The 23,422-nt window shown below is 41.5% G+C and overlaps 1 protein-coding gene across 4 annotated transcripts; it reads right to left on the bottom strand.

Annotated features, from left to right (window-relative positions):
* Positions 1 to 1,839: 1,839 nt before the first annotated feature.
* LOC127438104 (zinc finger and BTB domain-containing protein 7A-like) lies at positions 1,840 to 22,478 on the bottom strand. 4 transcript variants are annotated; one of them, XM_051693373.1, is made up of 5 exons: positions 21,952 to 22,478; positions 16,856 to 16,988; positions 13,898 to 14,434; positions 12,960 to 13,807; positions 1,840 to 9,087 (listed from the first exon to the last, which is right to left on the bottom strand). In XM_051693373.1, the coding sequence occupies exons 2-5, from the start codon at positions 16,886 to 16,888 to the stop codon at positions 8,637 to 8,639; spliced, it is 1,869 nt and encodes a 622-aa protein (XP_051549333.1). In that variant the 5' UTR covers positions 16,889 to 16,988; positions 21,952 to 22,478; the 3' UTR covers positions 1,840 to 8,636. The 4 variants fall into 4 exon arrangements, with proteins under 4 accessions (XP_051549333.1, XP_051549334.1, XP_051549335.1 ...); XM_051693374.1 differs by lacking the exon at positions 21,952 to 22,478 and adding an exon at positions 18,289 to 20,747; XM_051693375.1 differs by lacking the exon at positions 16,856 to 16,988.
* Between the last annotated feature and the right edge of the window lie 944 nt (positions 22,479 to 23,422).

A 23,422-nucleotide genomic window follows, 5' to 3' on the forward strand; every position in this document is an offset into this window, starting at 1 on the left:
CTGACAGTGTACTGCCCAGTAACGGCTTTTCAGCCGGGCGCCTTCCTCCCAAACAGGGCATTAAGTATTTGGGCATTTTATTCCCAGCAAATTTGTCTGATTTAGTTAGAGTTAATTTTGACCCCTTAATAAAAAGGTTTTTGAGCAATGTGGGCAGGTGGGCTTCATTACATTTATCTATGATTGGGAAGGTTAATGTTAATAAAAAGAATTGTATTCCAAAATGTAACTACCTGCTACAGTCTCTCCCTGTAGATGTCCCCCTTTCTTATTTCAAATTTGATAGCATAGCGAAGTCCTTCATTTGGAATGGTAAGCATCACAGATTACATTTCAATAATTTACACAGGCCGATTGACAACGGTGGGCTAGGCCTACCCAAGATTTTGTTTTAGTATTATGCATTCGGTCTCAGACATTTGGCTCATTGTTCGCTTCCACCTGAGAGAGCCCCTCCCTGGTTGTTTACTGAACAGGAATTTCTTGCCCCTATTTCGCCATTGTAAAGCCTTTCTATCAAACTAATCGGAGAAGTTACACACTGTTATCTTGCATTTGTACTCGTATGGACAAAAGTGTCCAGAGTGTTTAATTTGGACATTTATTTAAATGTTGCCTCGAGCATATGGCAGAACCCAAAATTATGTATTAATAAGTCCCCTTTCTGCTGGTCAGAGCGGATTGTGAGGGAGGTTACTACACTCGGTGACCTATATGAGAGTGGAGTGTTGAGATCTTTTGAAAATTTGGTCCAACATTTTGGGATTCACAGATCTCAGTTTTATAGGTATTTACAGCTGCGCCACCTGCTCTGTACTATTTTTGGGAGTAGCAGACACCCCCCTAAAATGGCAGATACTCTGGGAATGGTGATTACTGCTTTTGGAAAAGGTCATGAGGCATCAGTGTATTACTCCCTGCTAATTCAGAGTCTGGGGTCGGAGCTTTAACTTCTATCGAGATTTTGGGAGAAAGATTTAAACTTGTTATTGGAGGAGGGAGTGTGGGCTAGGATTCTAAAAAACATCAAGTCTGCATCTAGAGATGCAAGGGTGCGCCTTATGCAATTCAAGATTTTACATCGATTTTATTGGACCCCCTCTAGATTGTATAGGCTTGGTCTTAAAGACACACCCACCTGCTGGCGATGCCAATTGGAGGATGGAGAAGCGGCCCATATTTTTTGGTGGTGTGTTGAGATCCAGGAATTTGGTTGAAGGTTCAGAGTTTTGTGTGTGACGTGTTGGGCACTCGGGTTTCGTTTTTCCCCAGACTCTGTGTTTTGTGCGATGGGGCGGTCATCGATATGGGGAATAGACACATAAAGAATTGGGTTCTGACCAGTGTGATGATCGCCAAGCAGATTATTTTGAGGGGTTGGAGGTTGGCTGGGGTGCCCCCATTTCGGGAGTAGTGCACGGAGATGGGGAGGGTGGCGGCTTTTGAGGAGGTGTCATTTGGAAGATGGGGAAATGGGGCAACTATTTGGAGTTTTTGGAGGGCTATCGGGGGCGGGGTTGGTTGTGGGGTTTAAATGTTGATTCTATGTATATATGTTTTGCTTTTCTTATTTACTGTAGGAATCAATAAAAAATGTTAATTACAATAAAAATCATGGGTGATACATGACTGCAAAATGGCATTTCTACAATGGCATCAGGTAACTGAAAATATTTGTATGATGCTGCAGTCACAATGATAGGTGTCCGTATAAAGTCCAAAAACTGATAAATCGGTCAACAAAACATAAAAAAAAAAAAACCTTATTCATTCTACAGACATGCATATAGATAGATTTAAATATAGAGATACAAATAGCAGACAAAGGCAGGATGGTCGTAAACATTCTGTTTTTAATAGAAATGTCTTATTTCTTAAACGTCAGACATTTTTGGATATATTTGGAAAAAAAAATAAACCAAAAAGAAAAAACAGAGTAAAACATAAAAGGAAAACAAGATGGAATTGTTTGATTAAGACGATGTAGATTTAGTGGTCTCATATACAATACAAATTCTTTTCATCGCCAAAAGTGCAAATTCTCCCGAATTCTCAAATACATCTCTATAGCTTCAACACACACTGACAGACAATGGAAAGGAACAGGACTGGATTTAACCAAAAAAAGAACAGGGTTTCTGCTGTCCAAGCCTGAGACTCTGGGAATTTTTCTGCCGCCCCAAAATATACATGTGTTTAAAAGTGCCCCTGAAGCCTGAAAATTATTTATGGTTTTCTCTGCAGAGTTTGCATCTGTGCTACAGATTCTATACAAGAAACATTAAATGAACAAGAGATGTAAGCTTGGAATATGGTATATAATGAGTCCCTTATAAATGTCTCAAAAACTAAAACAAAAAAAAGACAATTTCACACTTGAAAAAAAACAACAACAAAAATAACATTATGCAATGTGGAAAATACTTTATGCTAGTGGATTTATCACCTAACAACATAGAAGGAAACTAATCAGAGATATTGTATGTTACCCATATACAGGAAAGTTTAATAATGTTTCAAACCTGACTGCTTAAGACATTAGAATTGTTTGGGATAGTTAGGCCCCAACAATATCAATAATCTACGTAGATCTACTCTCTTATAAATTCTGTCTATGAAGCATCTTGCAGAACAATGAAAGCCCAGGAAAAAATTTCCTTTAACAAATGTAGTCTTCTTTTGATGAGATTTGGGTGGGGAAACAAATGCTAAAATAAAACGGGTACGACAACTTGAACATATGACATTCCATGTTTTGCTGTGTCTTTCCAAGGATGTGTGTGGCTCGGGGCGGCAGTTAAAATGGACTTCAACCCAAATATATCGCATATTCAAGTTTCTTTTCTTTTCATGTAGTTTTTGCATTTAAATATATCATTACATCCACAATGAGATAACAAAAAACAAAAAATAACAATAACAACAACATTAATAATCAAAGGAGACAGCACACATTATTCTGGATGGCCTTTCTCAAAGTGCTTTTTGTTACAATCACAGAACTGCAATCAGCTTGATGGCTTTGTGAAGCCCAACACACTCTCAGGACATTCTTGGTAGAGGAAAAGAGAAACAAACCTTTAAGAAAGCCCTTTAAGACTTAAGAAACCACCTCTTGTCCTTCTACCTGCATCTGTTTGTTATAACAACTATTACTCTTAAGTTATGGAATGCATCCTTGACTTGAAGACTTGATGTCTCCATCCCAAAATTCACTGTTGTCTTTGGCCACATCCACACTAATCCATTTTCATTTGAAAACAATTTTTTTGTTTCCTAAAGTCATGGTTTTCCAAAATATGGCGTAATGGAGAGTGTTTTTGTAGTGCTCTGTTTTCAGTGGAGAAAAACACAGTTTTAGTGTTGATAAAAGGCATAAATGCAGCGAACATTTATTAGGGTGGACATGGCCTTGGTCTCATTCTAAGATCTACAAAAGGCCAAATACTCACTAATCCAGTTTTTAAACTTCCATTTTCAGTTTGCTTACATCATCGTTTTCCAAAGTATGTGGTTATGGAGAATGTTTTTGAAAGTCTCCATTTTTGGTGGACAAAAATGCTGTTCCAGTGTTGATGAGAGGCATAAAGGTAGCAAAATCAATGCGTTTTCAAATGAAAACAGATAAGTGTGTATGTGGCCAAAAATAATACACAACCCATAATTCTAGAATGTTAAAACACGTACAAAAATGCTGACTTTTTGCCATTCTTTTTCTATAGGCAAGAATCTACAGTTATTAGGCAAAGAAATTAGGGTGTTGTGGTCACATGGGCAATTGGCTTTTGATATCATATCTTCAAAACTCATAATAATATATTCAGATGGTGTACTCTTAGTACAATAAAGCTTTGATTTCACAGAAGGCAAAATTTGAGCTTCAACCAAACAACAAAAATGGACATGAACTGCAGATATATTTAACCTGAGAAGCATAGATGATGGCCCATTATCCCCCTGCCTCCCACCACACCATCTAACATTTGCTCTCCACAACATCTACTTGATCAGTGAAACATAACCAGCTGAGGCAGTCAAAGATTTAGATGGCTATAATTCCTTAGGTACACATAATGGCACAGCAATACCTGACAAAGGCTCTCCCAAGCCTGCTATAAGACAACACTGCCTTTCCCAACTGCACAAAAAATTCTACCCACCCTCCCCGATCTGTGCAAACTAGTACCCACTGCCCGTGAGCCACTCCTTGTGCAAAGTGCCCACTGGGCATCAAACAGCAGTGGGACAGGTGAGAACAACTGTGTGAATCTAGCCATGCATTTTGTTATCCTCAGCTAGTTGTGCTTCGACCCATCCAGAACATCTAAAAAGCAACCAAAATATCTTCCATGATTATTACAGTTATCACTGTCATTGTAATCTTTAATGCTTTTTGACATACTGTCAAATAAATTAAACAAATAAAGACACAAAACAGATTAAGATTTGGATATTACATACATGGATCTTCTAAAGTCATGTAAATGGATTTTTGAGACACTTTCTCAGTGTAGTGTCCGTCATTGGGGTGGAAGCAATAAACAGCACTAAATGGAAGATGCCAGGGTCTCCTTACTCACTTTTCCCAAGAGACAACTTTAAGAATTGGTTTGTATTTACAAGTTGAGGTGTATTAGACAAGCTCTGGACAAACAACCTTTTGGTTCTTAGAAATGTCCACAATAAAACATTTATTTTAACCGCATTTAATATCTGACACAAGTATTCAAGAATCATTTGGGAAGCGGGAATGGAAGCCATCTTTGGAGGAATCCTCCCAATCTCCTTTCATGTTAAGGCACATTCTCTCCACAATCCTTCTCCACATAGCAAGCTTCAAGATTCTGCTGCTGATTCCTTTTGGACCCATTGAACAAAGCTTATGCCCCTCTCCAGACAAAGCCAATTAGTTCCTGTGAACTCACAGACCTCTAATAACTCTACCAAACTGCTACGTAGACACAGATGCTTAAGGTTTGATCCTGTTAACCATTGGAAATAAGCCACTACTTGAATACTGTTTCTTTCCTCAAGCAACTTACTTCAGTTGCCATTGCCCTGGACTCTCGACCTATACTGGACTGGAGAAATTTTGTTTTACGTTGTTGAGGATAATGTAAGATTCAAAATCTATTTTTTTGAACGGTCTAGAAACTTCAAGTAATCCAAGTCTTTGCCAACTTTGGTTTTCAGCTGGTCAATTGAGGAGATTTAATGGGCTCTGCATTCACAGAAACTAAAAGGCCTTTCCCGGTTCTCCAGTCCCCATCCTCCAAGGACAAGCACAAGGACATGAGTGACTTTTAGTGCAAAAACTCTTTCTCATCTAGAGCAACATTTCCAGTGCTATCAAGCTTTGTACCTGCCACCCACCCATTATCCACCACCATTTAACCCATTGCCCCTCCCCGTTTCTTAACCCCACCCACACATACGACAAATTTATCTTTGCTTAAAAAAAATAAGCCAAAGCAACACATTTTAAAATAAAACAAAAGAAGCATTGCAAGTTTTAAACTCTCACACTAAAGATCACAGAAAAAAAGAACAGCAATAAGACAGAAAATAAACTCAAGTAAGCTTTTCCCCCAACAATTCCACTCCAACTTCTGCTTCTGTAATGAGGGAGGATACATTTGGGTCGTGGCAAAGGTCCGAAATGTCCTTACGAACAAATTTAACATCTACTGTGGACTTCATATTGGATGATCGCAGGCCATAAGTGAAACAGAATTGATAATTACACCAGAGCTGGCCTTGGTCAATGTGTAACCACACAAACCTATGCAGACATGATGTAATACTAACGCAGTGTGTTTTGGGGTATGAAAACACGCTCACACACTAACATTTCCAGATGGATTAATTCTGCTGTGTCATCCAGTCAAAAACGTTGTAACTAACTGTAGTGTGATGCTTAAGGTGTGGCCTTTCACACCATATTTAAAGTGACTACGACACTTCTTGATGGATGTTCAGAGACTGTAATGCACAGACAGAAACTAAACGGTTTAAATGGAGTATGTAACTTATACATCTTACATAAAACCATGTAGACGCTCACATGCTGCCATATCTCTCGCTTCTCTTCTCTGTATTAAGACAAAACAGAGAACTCTTCAACCTTTTATCATCTTTTAACTTTAAGTGCAATTGGTCATTAGGCTTATATATATATTTCTTTTTGAGGGGTATTTCTCCTTGTTGCTTTTTTCAGTTAACATCACATCAACCTACATCCTCTAACAACACAATGTCTTCACCCTGCCCCTTTCTCTTCTCAAGTGTCTGTGAATGTTTTTGGCAGCTCGGTGTCAAGACCTAAACGAAAGCAACGCAAATAAACAAGCCAAAAACAAAAAAACAAGCCAAGCATCATCACTTGAATGGGCCTTTTTTTTTTTATAATCACATTTGCTCTTTTGTCACAAATACCCGTTTCTTTCGACGAAAAAGTGCCCTTCTTCATAACAAAGTGCATTCAGATCTTGCTTTTTTCTTATTAAGGTGCAAAAGACTGATAAACAGGGTATAGCACTGCAGAGGCAGAAGGAACGATACTGAAAACGTCCTCTCAGTCGCCACAATATCATGTGCGCGAGATCCACTTGAATGATCCAGTAAGGATCAAAAACGAGCTGCTCTTTGGATGCATGTGCCTGGTAAGTTCCTTTCAAATCCACCACTTTATTAGCAATAAAAGGATCTGCCTTTGTCAAGTCTTGCCCTCATATTTGCCTTATTTAAACAAGAGTCCTAACTTAACCAAAGCACCCACTCTGCTGGATTTTGGGGGGAGCCTGTCTAGACATGCCCACAAAGTGCCTGCTGATGCTCCAGGCCCCTCTCAGTGAGTCATCTGGCTCTGATGTGGCCATAGGACGTAGTTGCACCCTTTCTCATCTACACAGGGAAGCACATATTACTTCATAATAACAGTCTCAGTATTTAGGAAACTTTCTCCCAAACCCTCTGCCAGTCGTTTGCATCATGAAAGGAGTAATAATGTATGTATAGCTATTTGATCTCATTGTATATATTGCATTAATGGATGATGTACACTAAAAACTGGACCCTCCGTACTCTGCTACAGTTGTGTGCTTATTTGGACATTATCTTGGACATTAATTTATTGCTCACCTTAACGCTCAGTTTTTTTTAGGTTTTTTTTACGTGGTCCCTTGGGCAAAGAAATTGAATAAGCACTTTGTTTCTTGCCAACCCAAACTGCCTCCTTAAATATATATTTCTCTCTCTCTGTTGGATATCTTTAGTAAAGCTGTTCAAATGCATAAAAAGTTGCTCGTCTCTCTATCTCTCTTTCTGTCAACAAAAAAAACAAATAAAAGATTCCCTGCCTAGGTAATCACCAGCTGTTTGTAACAGTGGTGCCCTCACTCCTCTGTTGCATACAGTTTCACTCCTGCGGAAACACTCAAAATGAAGTTTATCACAATTCATACTTTGGGATGAAACTTCTAGGTTTGATTGAGTGCAGTTTAGGAAAAATGGGTTTCTCAATTAGAATGCTCTAAAACAGCGTATTCCCCCCTGCAAACTTAACTCAGTAAGAAACCTGGAGTGAAGCTGAAGGAAGATGTAACCCTATCTATCTGCAATATATCTCTTATAAAGGGTTTCATAACATTACAACCTAATATATACACACGTATACAAATGTAAAGTGTCAAGTACCCAAAATAGTCAACTCAAAGGAAAAAAAAAAACATCAATAATGAACAAATATTAAGACAATCCCAAAAATAAGAAAGAATGATGCAAGTAAGACTGCCAGTAAGGAAAAGCAGGCCCGTGAGAGGTAAGATTTAACATGATTGTGCCCAGTGGCGATCAGATGAAGGTAGTGCTTTAAAAACACAGGACCTCATCCCTTTTCTTACCCTCTCCCTGCCTGAAACAAATTAATGAGTATGTGGATTTTACTCAAAAAGTTAACCTTTTAAATCATAAACAGACAAATTCTCAAAAAACATATTTTATAGAGAAAGTAACACTTTAAATCAAACCCCTGTCTGATTCTTTCTGAAACATTTAGAAAAAAAGGTGCTGCATCAGAATATTGCATATATTGCAATCTGAGACAATATAATTATTTTCATAGTGTATGTACATGTTGCTCATTGCATTAGAAAAAGAGATTTATTGGTTGCCTTGGTCACATCTTAAACCATTCATAGCTAACCTGCTGAAACAGCAGTCAGCATGGTGTTTGACACCTAACAATTTTGAGACAAGGCCCTATAGATGCAACCCAGAGATGAGGAACATATTTTAACTGCATAGTAGCTTTTTCTCGTACGCATATGGCTAGGCCATTATGCCAATGTTACAAAAAAGACTAACAAAAAGACCCAGAAAGATGGTGACAGCACGGGTGAGTGGTTTGAAGTGCTCTTCACTCTTTCAACAGACCAATAACTCGATGGTTAAGTCTCTATGCGGAATGCAAAAGCTAAAAAGGAGAAAAAGAAACTAGGAGATTAGATTTGCGTGACACCCTGATTTGTTTTTTTAAAGAGGACCATGTAGTTTTAAGTTTTTTTTGTTTGTTTCTTATTTTTCTGTTTTATTCTTCCTCTGGTTTTTGAGTTAAGACCTCTCTAACGAAGTTTGATTCATGTAGTTGCAGAGTCCCTGTGTCCTAAGGTAAAATCTTCGCTACCTTCCCCATCAGCAACGGGGCTGTGTGTGTTGCGACTACCATGATTTTCCTCAATGAGCGATGTTCCGCTGCCCCCATCTAGACACCGTCGACCTCTCTCAATATCTGCTTCTGGACCATGGAGTTCCAGAGGACCTTCCAGGAGCTCAGGATCTCGTATGCGTGGCTTGCGGCCTCGTCGGGATGGGATGCCGTTGCAGCCGTCTTTCTTGAGATGACGGTGGAGGTGGTCTGAGCGCACAAAGGTTTTAAAACAGCTGGAGCACTGGTAGGGACGCAGGCCCGTGTGCACGCGCATGTGATTCTTCAGATCGTAGTTATGGGCGAAGGCGGCACCACACTGAGTACACAGGTAAGGCTTCTCTCCCGTATGTTTGCGCATGTGAACCTTTAGCTTGTCCTGCCTGGAAAAGAGCATACAATAACTTTAGATGAGCAAATTTTCCACAGCTACTAACCAAGGGATTGTGCGAATTAACATTAAGGCTGAACAGCATTTTAAATTTATAGGATTAGCAAAACAATACAACTGTACAACTACTATTCAACCTAATACACCTATAATTCATTAAAATGCCTGCTCCCACATTACTTGATGTCCCAAATAGACTGTTAACGCCTCTGATGGTGGGATGAGTCATTAACTATGGCCTGATGTTAAACCACAAGACACACAGGTAAAGATAGTCACATAGATCATTAGCAAAGCAATCCACACACATTTCATAAGCTAAATATAAATACATAAATCTAAGGAGGAAATATATATAAATCTGTATGTTCTTACACATCAAGAAAATATATATACTCAAAGAGTCTGACCTCCTTTACTTTCAAGAGTCAAGTTTATTTATCATTTGTTTTGCACTGAAAACACCCAAGGTCATATGAGGAGAAGAGCCATAAAGCTCACAGTTTTATCACCATAATTTCTTTTTAGGCCAATGAGCCACCGAAGGGCTCAATGTTCAGTTTAAAGTCATAGTGGGCCCAGAGTCTCCCAAAAGAGCAGTTTTGAAAACAGTGATATTTTACGTTTTACAAGCAAAATCTGAAATCTTCATTGGCAACTTAGTTCACATGAGGAGAGTGCTTATGGGCAGGAACCAATGCAAAATTGAAAATCAAAAGGTGGGCTGGGTTGAGGAACAGGTTTGGAAAAATGTGGTTCAACCTTTAATGTCTTTCCTCAATTGTCCTTCAGTTGAACCATTTCAAAGTGCCGTTAAAACTATATAATAGGAGTTAGCAGTTACGTTGTAAAAACCCAATTTTTGGAACTAATTTTCATGCTATTAATATAATCTATTAATATAACATTATGATCTAAGGCCATCTAAGGCACCTGGTCTACATGTGTAACATTTAAAGAGATTTAACTAACACCTTGTCCTAACCAGACGCAACGTGATAAGATTGTAGCGACAAGCAATCTGTCTGATATGATGATAAATTACAATAAAATCAGAACAGTCAGAAGGAACAGTGTTTATTGAACGTAACTAATTTTCTCATTGAAGCTGCGTATGGGCATATGCTTTCTACGGCAAGCTCTGAGGGGATAAATACACAGGGCAAAGTTACTTTATGAATCACGTCCTAATTCAGTCTGTTACCATTGTTTATGATCAAGCGGTATTCCTGTTGTTATTTTGCCAATCTCCACTTGACATGGAAGCGGAGAGAAAGTCAGAGGGAACCAGCCAGTTCTGAATTGGTGTGTGTGCGCATATGTGACAGACCTCCGACTGAAGAGAGCGAGACCTCAAGCACAACATTCGGTAAAATCAAATTGTTCTGAACTGGCTAGTGAGACGGCGACTTTAATATACTGTTATGTGAATTATTTTAAACCCATTTGTTGACTTGACTGCCCAGTGGAATGTTGCAGAAATAGAAACCATTTCATAGAATACAATTAATTTAATAAAACGCCCGGTCACTCGTCGCCTGACGCTGTCGTGGCTGGTTAGGACAAAAACTAAATAACATGGAAAATATACCTTTTATCACGTCATGGCATGTCTGGTTAAGACACAATGTAAGGGAATGAAACCAAGAATGACTAAAGAATAGGCTCTCTTCAACATGGATGGCATACTGTCAAATTGTATTGTTTTGCACCAATAAGGGAGCTATAGTGTGGTGTCAAATGCAAGGCCTTCTGTTGTAAGAGTCAGCTCTCAGCTTACCCCTCTCTGTCCCTCCCTAACGCTGCTGACCAGGACAGAGTACAGCTAAACAAACTAGGGTGATTGACCCTTCCGGAACTGTGGAGGGTTACGGAACACACAAACAGGTGCACACACGTTCATGCACAGACACACACCCGAGTATGTAAACAGACATGTGCTAACGTTAACACCTGCCCGTGTATTTAAACATAATCGTGTGTATCTAGAGAGTCTCAGTCATATTTTCCCACCTTCCCTCCACTTCTTACACGCATTCATCGTAAAATGTATGGTATATACATATATACGCATACACATGTTCACACACATACACAATGTAACAGAGTGGGGCACAGACAGATGAATAATTTAGAAGACTGGACTGATTTATTGCAGTGTGAATGAGGCACACTCTTAACCCTGATCAAACAGGATTAAGATTACAATACCCCTTCCCAATAGGTGGCGTATTTAGATGGCAAATTTAGATCCATTCCTACGCAAATAGGGTGCAGGATATTTTCAGTGCAGTGTCTAAGCGTGTCTCTTGATTAATTCATTATGGCAATGGTTTCATGGAAGAGGTGATGCACTTAAGTGCAGTGTAAGCCATGCTAGCAGTTTGATAGCCGAGATTCAGTTTTGTAGAACACAGTAGGTTTCATCAGTTGTCGGATAGAGGGGCTGTATAGGCCTGGGGCAATAATCAGCGTAACACCCAGGGTCACAAGTTCAGCTGACTCGCTGGCATAGATAGGTCACCATGCTGTAATCCCTTTCAATATCGGCATGGAGAGTTTTATAACAGCTTTTTCCCTGATAACAGTCGACCAGGCTGTGCTACCACAACCCAGTTTTATTGGACACCCCTCGTTAAAATTACAGGACTTTGTCATGCAACCTTTCTGTCAACATAAAACCTAGCTTTATAGCTGACTGATGCCTCTTTGGCATACAAAATAGTAGGGATGTAAAAATACAAAAATCGTATAGAATCGTACAATACTACACTCTCGATATGATAGTGTATGTATCATTTGATATATAAATAAATACATAACTGGTAGTGTTAATATGACTACTGTTTTAGAAGTGTTTAAAACCAAGCAGTGCAACATTGAAAGCGGCGAATTACAGTCTCCTCCCCGGAGAGGCAGCGCTGAGCACTCACAGACCAGTAGTATCCAACTTCAGAACAGAGCAGCTAGTCTAAAATAGTTGAGTTGAGAGTTGGAAGATCGATGGCAAACGGCAAGTAGATTGTAGCGTTACATTTTATCGAATTATCCAAACAATGATGTCATGTCCCAGTGCTGCATCAAACATGTTGTTTTATTTACGCCGACATCACCATGCAAACCGGTGGAACTAGCAAAAAATCAGAGCAAGTTTGCCTCACTGCTGCATTTAAAAGACAACCTCTCCCAGCTGAAATGTAAACAGGTATGAGCACAACACAAGCGCACATGTGATAAGCCAGTAAGAACACGGGGAAAAATGGCTTAGTTTAATAATATGGACATACTTACATATATTGTAAAGCAAGAGGTCAGGTTCCTCAAGGCTTTTTCTCTCCACTAACATTGAATGTAGTGTTTATTCTTGCCACATTCAACTTTAGCTTGATTACCAGGGGCATTAGACGTTAAGGCATAGTTTGCTGCTTTGAAACGATGTGCATTGCGAAAAGTGCTCTATAAATAAAAATTATTTGAATGTAGACAAACTAATTTTTCTCAAGAAAAACATGAGAAAACATGAACATAAGTCTGCTGATAAATACAGTGCTGTTGTTTAAGTTACTATTATTATGGAGAGCTGCTTTTTGTTGCCAATGCCAGACACTGTTGTGTCACTTAAGATTTAAAATACATTTGGGTCGAATCCTTGAACAAGTTTAAGCTAAACATTTGTATCGTGAGTCTACTGCATCTTAACGTATCCTGAAATTTGTGTATCGTTACATGGCTTCTGAGTACCTGACCATTTAAATAGCTGTTTAAATTTGTTCAGCAATTTTTTTATTTTATAAGTTGTATATACAATGATAAAAGTATAAATATTATATCAAAACATAATTCAAAATGACTAAAAAAACATACCTTGTGAATCGCACTTTGCAGATGGCGCACTCGTAGGGCTTTTCTCCTGTGTGTGTACGGATGTGGCGTGGAAGCTTGCCTGCGCCTTGGATGACCTTGGAGCAGATGGGGCACTTCTGGAAGGCCTTAGAGCGCATTTTCCTTTCACCACTGTTAACACCTCCAGTCGCTTGGTTCCCACTTCCACTGCCCCTCATCGACCACAGTGGTAGCAGACTTGGTGAGATGGGGGCACTGGCGGACTCTTCGTGCTGCGCACTATTGAAGTACTTCAAGTAAAATTCCACATCCGGCTCTTCACCCTCCGGCCCGTCCTCCTCACCCCCACCACCTGTTGTGGGCTGCTCCCTTTTCCGCTCTAAAGAGTCCATCATCTGTTGTAGCAAAGCACTGGCCGGGCCTCGCTCATGTTCCCGCTCGCCTGCCACCTCCAACTCCCTTTCTGATTTGGGCTCTGCTTGATGGAGGTAGAAATGTCCATTCTGTGTGGGAGCATAAAAGGACATCAGAGCCTGTGCACCTTTCCCTTGAGCCAAAGCTCTGTCATGGCATTCCTCATCGGCATCGTCGTCTTCAGGTTCATGAGGCGGCTGCTTTAGGACTTGGGCCAGTGGGGAATAGCAGTCAGCAGGGCCGGTGGGCGTGCCATTACTGTCAGCGCTGTTGCGTTGGCTAAAGTGCAGGTGTGTGGGCAGGTCCCTGAGCTCTGGCGTGCTGCAGCTGCTACCCCAATGCGCCCCCCTCTGGAAGAACTCCAGGTACTCGCGGGCACGCAGCCGGATGCCCTGCTCTCTTCCATTCTTTCCTCGCTCTTCTTCTTCCTCGTTATCTTCTTGCTCACTGCCCGCCTGCAAAACATAATGGAACTACATCACCACACTATTCATTCCATAACTTTAAGCAGTCAAGTTTTAAAATCAAAACAACAGGTTACTCACCGGCGGGGAGAGCACTTTGGTGTCCAGCAGGTGTGTGCAGACATCTTGGATGGGTGAGATCTCGAGCACACGAGCGGCGCTTAGGATGTCAACCACACTGTTGTGGCTGACTGTGAGTGTGGCTGTGTAAGCAAAGTCCAAGAGGGCGGCCAGCGCCTCAGGCCGCACAAAGTCCAGCGCATAGACTCTCTGACGGTCAGCAGCCAGACCTGAGGTGAAAAGCTTGTGGAAGTAGGTGCTGCAGGAGGCCAATACGGAGCGGTGGGCAGGGAATTCTCTCTCTTGGGCCACTAGCAACACATCACACAACAGCCCACTTAGCCTTTGCTGGTTAAGACTGCCCAGCAGGTCAGCACTGTGCTCAGGGAAGGGGATGCCCACTGGACCTTCCTCCACCACGCCTGAACTCCCGGAGGCTCTACATTGCTGTCTTCCCCGCCCACCAGCTCCTGACGACATTTTCCACCAGCCTGCCGCCGAGCCGCCAATCGCAGCCGCCGCCCGTCCGTCCGTTCTGCCGCCTGTCCGTCTGCCTGTCTGAGAATGTTAAGGAACAACAACGGATATTATTACTTATTTTCATTTAGGTATTATTAATAAAGGCACATTTGAAATACCACCATTGGAGGCAGTGACTTGTAGATAGTAAAGCCAATATTATTATTATTCTTTTTATTTGAATTATAAAACATTTTAAATCATGCTATACAGAGCGGGAAAACAAACAGGTCATGAATGACCTGAATATTATTGAATAATATCTTAACCTCAAGATGAACAAATCATGGTGCTTCTAAAGACAAAAAAAATAAAAAATTTGTTTGGACCAAATTTATACTGTCCCTTCTCTCTGTGATCTATTACCATCCTGGGTAGGATTACCAAGCCCTGTATGCAAATAAGGCAGAGATGCTAACAGATAGTGGCCAAACGGTTGCTACTATACACTTGAAAGACAACTGGTCAAGATTATATCAACCAGAAATGGAAGCCTTGGGTAAAAGAGGATTGCCAGATATTTGGATAAAAACTACAGTAAATGGACATGTTGGTCAACAGACAACTATTTTAATAAATTTCACTTTTTTTTTTTTTTTTTTTTTTGGTGTTTAAAATAAGGAGGGTATCAATTACTCATATGATAATGACGTGTGTACGTGCTGTTACAGAACACATATATAGAACTTATTGGCAGTGCTCAATTCCCCTTTTCAGTTTCTTTCTCACTTTTAAAATGTTAACCTAACTTGATCAATATGCCTTTTAGTTATGATGCCAGGAAAAGAGCTCTAACATTGTTTAGTGGAAGTTTCTTTGTGACTGTCAAACAGAAAAGCAAAAACCCTAGTTTACCAGTGGTGTACAACACCTTTTGTGATGCTGTTAAAATGCTGATTTGAGGTGGTTGTGACTTTAGTGTGTCTGCAGAAACACTGTGAAGAGCCTTCTAGTTTACAGCAATCAGTTCAGAGTGTTGATTGAATTAAACTGTATCAGCATGGGGGAGTGTGGCAAGCCTGCTGGCAGTGAGAAAGGAGAATCTGTACATTGCAGGTTTGCTGGGGGGAGTGCATGGCGCAGAGTGTAGGGCTGGGCAGCATGTGCTTTCAATGGCGTGTCAGTTGGCTGCTGGGGTAAGGAGGTGGGAGCAGGGGGTTGCCAGCTACAGGCCTGAGTGGAAAAAAACCCACTAGAGTAGGAGGAAGAGTAGGAGGACACACGCAAGGCTGCAAGGGAACAGTATTAAATAGGGAGGTTGTCAATCCGGTCTGAGCCGGTTACCCCACCCTGCACTGTGTGCCAAGTTTCAGGAAAGGCCTGTCCCCTTGATCACGTGTGTGTGTGTGGGGGGGGGGGGATTAAAATGATCGACCGCAGTAAGGGCAGGCGTGGAGGGAGGGGGACTTTGGAAGGCAATCTCCCTCGATTTGTCCATTGGAAAACATACACCCTCACACGCGAAAGCCAAACAGCCTAACTACCCCCACCCCTCCATCTGCCCGGACGACCCAGCATGGGGTAAGGTCAGGGGGGATTATACTCAATAAGAGCAATGCATTCAAATGACATTCCATCAGATCAAGCTCCTTTGGTATGTACGCAGGACCTGCTCAACCAACTGCCTTCCTCCGCACCTAGAGAGTTGGCTCAATGTCAGGTCACTATTGGTGTAGCACTAGAAAGGTAGTGGGTAGGTAAAACACATATACAAATACAACCTACACTACCTCCCTTGCTTGCATTACTATCTTTAGATGACATTCAAGCTCACCTTATGTCCATTGGTTTTACATGCCATCTTACTTTAGCACATATAATGAATATTTCAGTGTCGGAATGCCATAATCTAGGACACATATGCACTACACATTTCTATTTAGCACACCTCAAGTGAAGACATTCCAATAATAGTCCCCCACTGGACCATGTCTTGACTTGTTTAAGTTTGATGGTAATGCCCATAAGCCATTGGCTTAAGCCCGTCTCTCTCTGTCTCTCCATTCACCTTTGAGCCAAATGATGGGCACCTGCATGCCAAGCTTTGATACCACAAAGGTTTCTCTTTGGGTTTAAGTATTCTTTCTAATAAAACCCCCATCTGCCTGACTAACAGGTGCTATCTATCTCATCGTTTTATTGCAGGGTATTTGAATAAGCCAAGGTGGAGGCCAGGCTCCAATTTGGGAAAGCGAATAAGTGTCCGTCAGGCATAGGTTTCTCATGAATTAAAGTAAATTGCCCGATTTGAATAGTTTATTTCAAGTGTGAGAAAATCTATAAAATCATGAATTTAGAGACAGGGGGCAAGGGTAGGTTTGCTAATATAAGGGAGTTCTCTGCTGTCAGGTCTCTGTACTTCAACCTGTTAATGATATCAAGGCACCAGTAAAGCAGCATCCCTGTCCCTGAATAAACCCAGGGCAAAGCTGAAAGAAAGAGGAAACAGTGCAAACAAACCTGATCCTGACACCTTCTCAGGGCTCCCAACATTCTTCATCACTTATTCATGGCTATGGGTGACAGGGGCCATGCAACAGCCCCAACGTCTCATTTCCAGACCTCTTCTGCTGGCCGCACGCACAGGCCTCAGCTACTTTGCAAGTCAAAGCACAAGTTACTGCGAATACTCATACCACCTCAGCCCCCACCCTCCTCCAACAGCCCCTCCCAGCCAATGTGAAGAGCTGCTATACAGAATAGATGTCAAACTGTCTTAACAAAGTATCTGCATTGTTTGAGTTCTTTTTGTTAATCTGGGAAAATGTAAACCACATCGCTTTAGAAATCCAACTAGTTAAGTTACATTTAGATGAGTATGAAAGTAACATCATAGTTGCATTTTTGCTTCATATTACAATATAACTGTTGACCAGAAATTGTTTAGCATTGTGTAACCAGTTGGAAATAACACAGCCATAACAGTAAATAATTTTTTAAAAGAATCATGATAGCTAATGTCAGATTGTGTCAAAAGCATTTAATTTGTTCGGTAATTAAGTTCTTAGAATGCAGCTGCTTCTTTCCACAACTAACACTAAAGCGAGGCTAATCCAGCAGAGGACACCAAACGGCTAATCTACTTGCTCATTATATAAACTGAAAACTGACACCTCAGAATGAAACATCTTAGGCAAGCACATGCCATGCATTCCAGGAACACACTTTGACTTATGACATAAACCAAAACAAGCACTAGTATTTCGCGGAACACCTCAATGTCTTTCTATTAACTTTTTTCTTTTCTGAGTGTACCCATGGCACTTTTTACCATGTATTTCATAAGGGGTTCAAAGTGTGAGCTTGGAAATCCCTTGAAAGAGCTCTGATAAGAAAGGATTATTGACAGACATGTGCATTAAGTTAAAATACACATAGGGCATCCCTCGGCATGCATGTCAACTCAATATGTATGTGCAAGTTAGCTTGTTCACGATAAGTTCCTTCTACCTCATGAGGGAGAGAAGGGGAGTCATTGAACTAGGTCAACAGAGGTCAAGGCCAAGAGCATATTATAGGATAATCATAAACATTATGGAGAGGGGCTGACCAGTTCCAAGAAGAACAGGATTTTGAGCAAGGCCCTGCAAATGAGTCATTCTTGCCAGCATTGGTTAGGGAAGCATGATTGGACACAAAAAGAGCAAGCAGGAAGTGGGCGAGCAACTGATAAAACTGGAGTTGTGGGGCTGGGCTGTTTCACTAGAGATATGTCAGTAGGCTGCCAAAAATCCAGACTTGTATTCACAATGCCCCATGAAAGGTATTGGGTGAGGTTGCTTGAAGCAAGTGCACACAAACTTGTGAGTCGTCACAACTGTCATTTTTAGTTTGTTTTAGTCTTTGGACCCTTCTGTAGACACATAATTCCAATACTAAATAGTACTGCTTACACTTTATGGTGGAAAATCAAAGGTCTTCGTTCCGGAAGTATTTTCAGATAGGAGCAGAGTAGACGGCAAGAGGTAGAGCAGATATGGCAAGAGATCCAACTTTGAATGCAACAACATGCCTACAATTATTCTAGACCAGCAACAGCTTTATTGGAAGATGAAGCCTATGTGTGAAAATATCATGACACCCCCTCATTCTTTGACAAAACTTTTCCAGGCCTAACTCCCTGCCTCTTTGAGCTGCCCACAGCATCTATTAGTCTTCTGGACAATCTGTGACTCGGCCAGGAAACAAGGAATGAGAGAGCACACCAACACATGAAACAGAAACATAATGGACTAATGGCGGCAGTGTTTCCAGTGCCCTTGTGCTCAGGCCACAGCCTATGTCGCTCTTTTGCTGCTGCGGCAGCCCAGCCGGTGGGGCGGAAGAAGACTTCCTGTGTGACTCTGGTAATGGTGTAACAGAACCCGCTCTTGTTATCAGATGACCAGCTCTCCCAGACACTGCACTGTACACTCCACCACCAGTCCACCACAGCTTCCACTTCCCTCTTCAGCCTCTGCTGAGGCGGCAAAAAGACACAACTACCCACCCAGGATTTCTTTTTCAGTTCTACCTCACAGCATATTTTTGAATGATCACATTATGTATGTCAAGGTCTCCTCCACCTGCTGGAGGTCAAGATTTACAATAGCGAATGGGGCGAGAGCATAAACTTAAAGAAATTGGATTCCATATTACTGTCAAGGAAACCAAGAGGATGGCCTCACTCATTGTGTCGACAGACTCTCGGCAGATAAGGACAAGTGGAAGAAGGCCTTTTAAAGAGCACAATGAGAGAATAATGAGATGAGCTCTCTGATTACGAGAGTGACGCTAGCTTGCAGCAGCCCATCTTGCAGCATCAGTGTCTTTAATTTGATCACTTTAAAAATGCTTCACAATGGCCCACCCAGCACACTGCCCCTCAAATGTAATAAAACTAAATCTCATACAGAGAGCCAACTCAAAGTGTGTTCAAAAAGCTCAGGGATTACTTTAGCCTGAATCTCACTCTTTAGTGAACAGTCACTTCCTTTGCCCCAGCACCTATACATTTCTGTATACTCTGCAAAAGGACACACATTCACATATTTCCGAGTATACATTTCTCACAAGCGACCACTATTTTACTTAACTTTTCTACAGTCAGATGGTGTTCCTGCTTGGTTCTAGGCATGCCACACCTCCATCAGTGCCAAGCATTTAGATGTTAAATGTTTCCTATAAGCAAGTGCATAAAAACTAACCAATTCACACTTGCAATTAACATCTAGCAATTAAAAGTTCGTGTTCGAAAGCACAGATATGCATTTACATTTTAGTTAAACAAAACTAATATTCAATTAAGTCCATTTTAAAAAATTATATAGCAGTAGAAGTGTTCAGTGCAAAAAAAAAAAAAAAAACAGGCATTAGTTTACTAATGTAATTAAAAAAAAAATACTGCTTGATGTGTTTTGGCATGAAGTTGACATACATTCCCATCATAAATGCTGACCTGAAACGACCCTGTCAGGTTATTTAACCATACACAGGGTTAACTGGTTTATGGTGGGTACAAATGTCTTAACAAGACAATAAAAAACAGCCTCACCCCAGTGAGACAAGGAGCCTTGTCTGTGCATTATTCAGACACTGGGCGTCATCTGTGAATAAAAATACCCCTTGCGCACTCCCTGTACCCGCACTAGTGAAATCGAGTCGAGCAAGTATGGGTTGGAAATGATCTGCATACATCTTTGAATAAAAGAGTGTGAAACAGACTGCAGCTTCCTGCAACACACATGCAGGCTACAGATTTGACAAGTCATGAGACCTTGCTAAAGACCCTTACTGAGGGTGGAGAAGTTGATGTGCATTATGGCACAGCTATACAAAGAATGAGGGGGAAAAGAAGCCTTCATGGGATCTGCCAAGAAAAGAGGAAAACTTTCCAAAGTCCAAGGTTCTTGAATATCACAATGGTCTTGTTCTTTGAAATATAAGTTTTCTAATAGTTTTGCTGTCCACCAAAGGTGCCAAAGTATCGGAGCATTGGGCCATCTATCATTAACCATTTACGTGACCCAAATTTGTAAGAAAAAAAAAAAAACTTTTTGCATATGCTTGAAAAAATCCTTTTTAAACAAGTTTAAATTTGAAGTTACAATTTGAACAGGTGGGGTAAAAATAAAAATAAAAACAAACAGAATTAAATTAAAAAAGTACTCCAAAAGTGAACCTCACAGGACAGAATCTCGAAGAGCACTACCTTAACATAGCTGGCCTCCGTTTTCTATCTCTATGCCATCTGCAAGTGGGTCAAGTGCTTTAAACTCAATCAAGCCAAGTCCCTCTGTCTTTCACCCCTTAAGATTCCTCTGTTTCTTTTCTAGCCTGCCTTTCCCTTCTCAGACACCAGAGAGAGTGAGAGTGCATTTGGAGCTCTTACCGGCCAGCCACAATTTGTTTCCCTGTGGGTCAGTTCAGTCTCCCCCCTGCCTGCTCGCTTGCCTGCCTGCCTCCGTGTCTGGGCAGGGCCCTGCTCTGGAGCAACTGCAGACAGGAAACTTCCGAGTGGCCCTAGATACACAGGCAGGCCTTTGCCTGATCCCACACAGGCAGACACTTACTAACTCCCCCACTCTATTTTCAGCCCACTGCTCTGGCTTCACTTCCCCCTCTGCGATTGGCCTGCCAGCTGCTCAATCACCACACCTCCCCACTAAGATAGGCTATCGGCTGTTCTCTTTCCTGTATGGCCAAGGACAAGGCACTCTGGGATGTGAGGTTTTGAGTGCTACTTCACCTGCTTCCAAGCCACCGCTACAAACTACAAGTCCCAAACTGTCTGCCTTTTGCCAACCCCACACCTCTAAGCCTGCTTCAACGTAAGCATTCAGAGCTGAATTATACACTACCGTGTGTTGCTAGCAGGATGCCAGGTATTAAAAGTACAGACCATCCAACAAGCAGTGCCAAGCTCTGTACGTATGAAATAAAAGATAAAAGGGATTCCAACTACAACTCAGAGAATCAAAAATTAAATTGCAGTTCTGTCACACCACCTCATGCAAAAACTTCAGCCTTCTTGACCAAAATGAGAGTTTTTAAACTAAAATATTCCATCATAGTAGTAAACAGGGCAAACATATTTCGAGACTGAAAGAAAAAATGCAGAAAGCTTGTGTGCGAGTTATCAGAGTTTCTGGAAATGTTTCTGAATGACTGACAACAAACCACAAATACTGGACCCTAGTGCATACCACTGTACCTTGTCCTATGGAATTACTTTTAGTTCCTTCTTCCTAGTGTACTACTTTCTCCACTGTTCTAACCCCTGCCAAATACCTACTTTAAGGGCTGCCCTCAAAACAACAACAAAAAGTTACCAAATGGAAGAATGAAAAAGTTCAAAGCAATTCCAGCGAACCAAAGGGGAACTAAAGCTCTTGTTCTGAAGAATAAAGAGCAAAAATTCGTCACTGGCATGGGAGCCCCCACCCAGCCCCCACACACATACTCTGTCTCTCTCTTCTCTCTGCCCCCTCCCTCATTCCTTCCTCCTCAGCCTTGCTCCTTTCGGTCGAGAGGCCCCGAGCAGACAACACGGGGGCAAGCGGGTGGAGCGAGCTCACCTGCGATGGCCGTGGTGGTGCTTGTTATGGGTTAGCTCTGCCCTCCTCTTCTCTCCTCCTCTGTGGAGCTCTCTCTCTCTCTTAGCTGTCCCTGCTGTTCAAAGCTCTGTATGTGCTAACCAGGCACCAGCAGATCAACTCAATTCCCTTCCTGGTTTCTGGAGGGCAAAGAGGTCCCTCCCTTTCTCTCTCTCTCTCGCTCTCCCTCTCTCTCTTAAAGAAACAGCATTCCCCCATGCTGCTCTCCTCTGATTCTCTCTGGGGAATACAGTAAAAGGCTGTTACCATGCAATATTGGCCACCACACAATCATATAAACGGATTAGTAGAGTTCACAAGGATGTCTATGGGAAAATCGGTCTGTATCTGTACAAAGTTCTTCGCACGGGTGTTGCACATGCACTTTGTGTATGAGAGTTAACCATCCTTCTCTCTCCCGTGAGTGTGCGCAAATGCAGTCGCACCCACCCATCCCATTGCCCGAGGTCATAGAGTCCCACCCCAGAACAAGCCATGGCACATTCCAGGACACTCAGGGTCTGCCAGCAGTCCCCCTCGCAACACACATATACACACACACCCTCTACTGTCTCAAACTAACATATATCTTAGAGTGCACTCACTCTCAAGGGGTCGTCAGAGAGGAGTGACACTACTATATTACCTTTCTCTCCACCCTATGGTGAAACATTCAAATCGTCTACAAGAAAACAATTTACAATAAACACAAGTTACTAATCAACGAAACAGGTACCACTTTGGTGTTTCATACTCACCAATATCATTTTGAGTAGGGCGATGAGCACAGTTGACCAGCAAGACAGGCATGGATTATCTTCTGCCACTTAAGATACCCGTTCACCGGTTTAACTGATACCAGACTGAGAGTTTCTCAAAAACAGGAGGAGTAGTACATGACCTCCCTGAAAGTGACTGTACAATTGAGGACTCTTCCGTAAAACAGGGAGTGGACATACAGTAGTGTATTTGTGCAGCACTAGTACTAAGTACAGGAGCTGCAGAATGAACTTATGCACACCAGTCACAGAGGGCGGTATAGGGCAGGGGCACTTAAATACTTTAGGTACATTGTATTTTCTTAGGCATCTATGATATTAAGTGATTTTTGTTAATGTTCCAGAAGCATGGAACATTGGTACGGTAACAACTCACTTATCCCTCCTACTTGGTGTGCAGAGAAACACTGGCTGACTGGTTCTCTCCCTCATTACTTTGTTAATTTTATACATACCTCAAACTACCTAAAATTTGAATTTTACATAGGTAACTATGCAAACAGTGTTATACTAGCTAACCCTAGCTATATTATTGTTAGCTAAAATCCGACTGTCCTGCATTACCATTACTTACAGTACTATATGGGCCACAAGGGGGGAGTTAGGGGGTCAGCGGAAAGATTTGAGAATTTTGTTTTATTTATTTTTTTACGATTTGTATTTTTAGGGCTGTC

Source organism: Myxocyprinus asiaticus, chromosome 49, assembly GCF_019703515.2.
Source record: "Myxocyprinus asiaticus isolate MX2 ecotype Aquarium Trade chromosome 49, UBuf_Myxa_2, whole genome shotgun sequence".
Taxonomy (NCBI): domain Eukaryota; kingdom Metazoa; phylum Chordata; class Actinopteri; order Cypriniformes; family Catostomidae; genus Myxocyprinus; species Myxocyprinus asiaticus.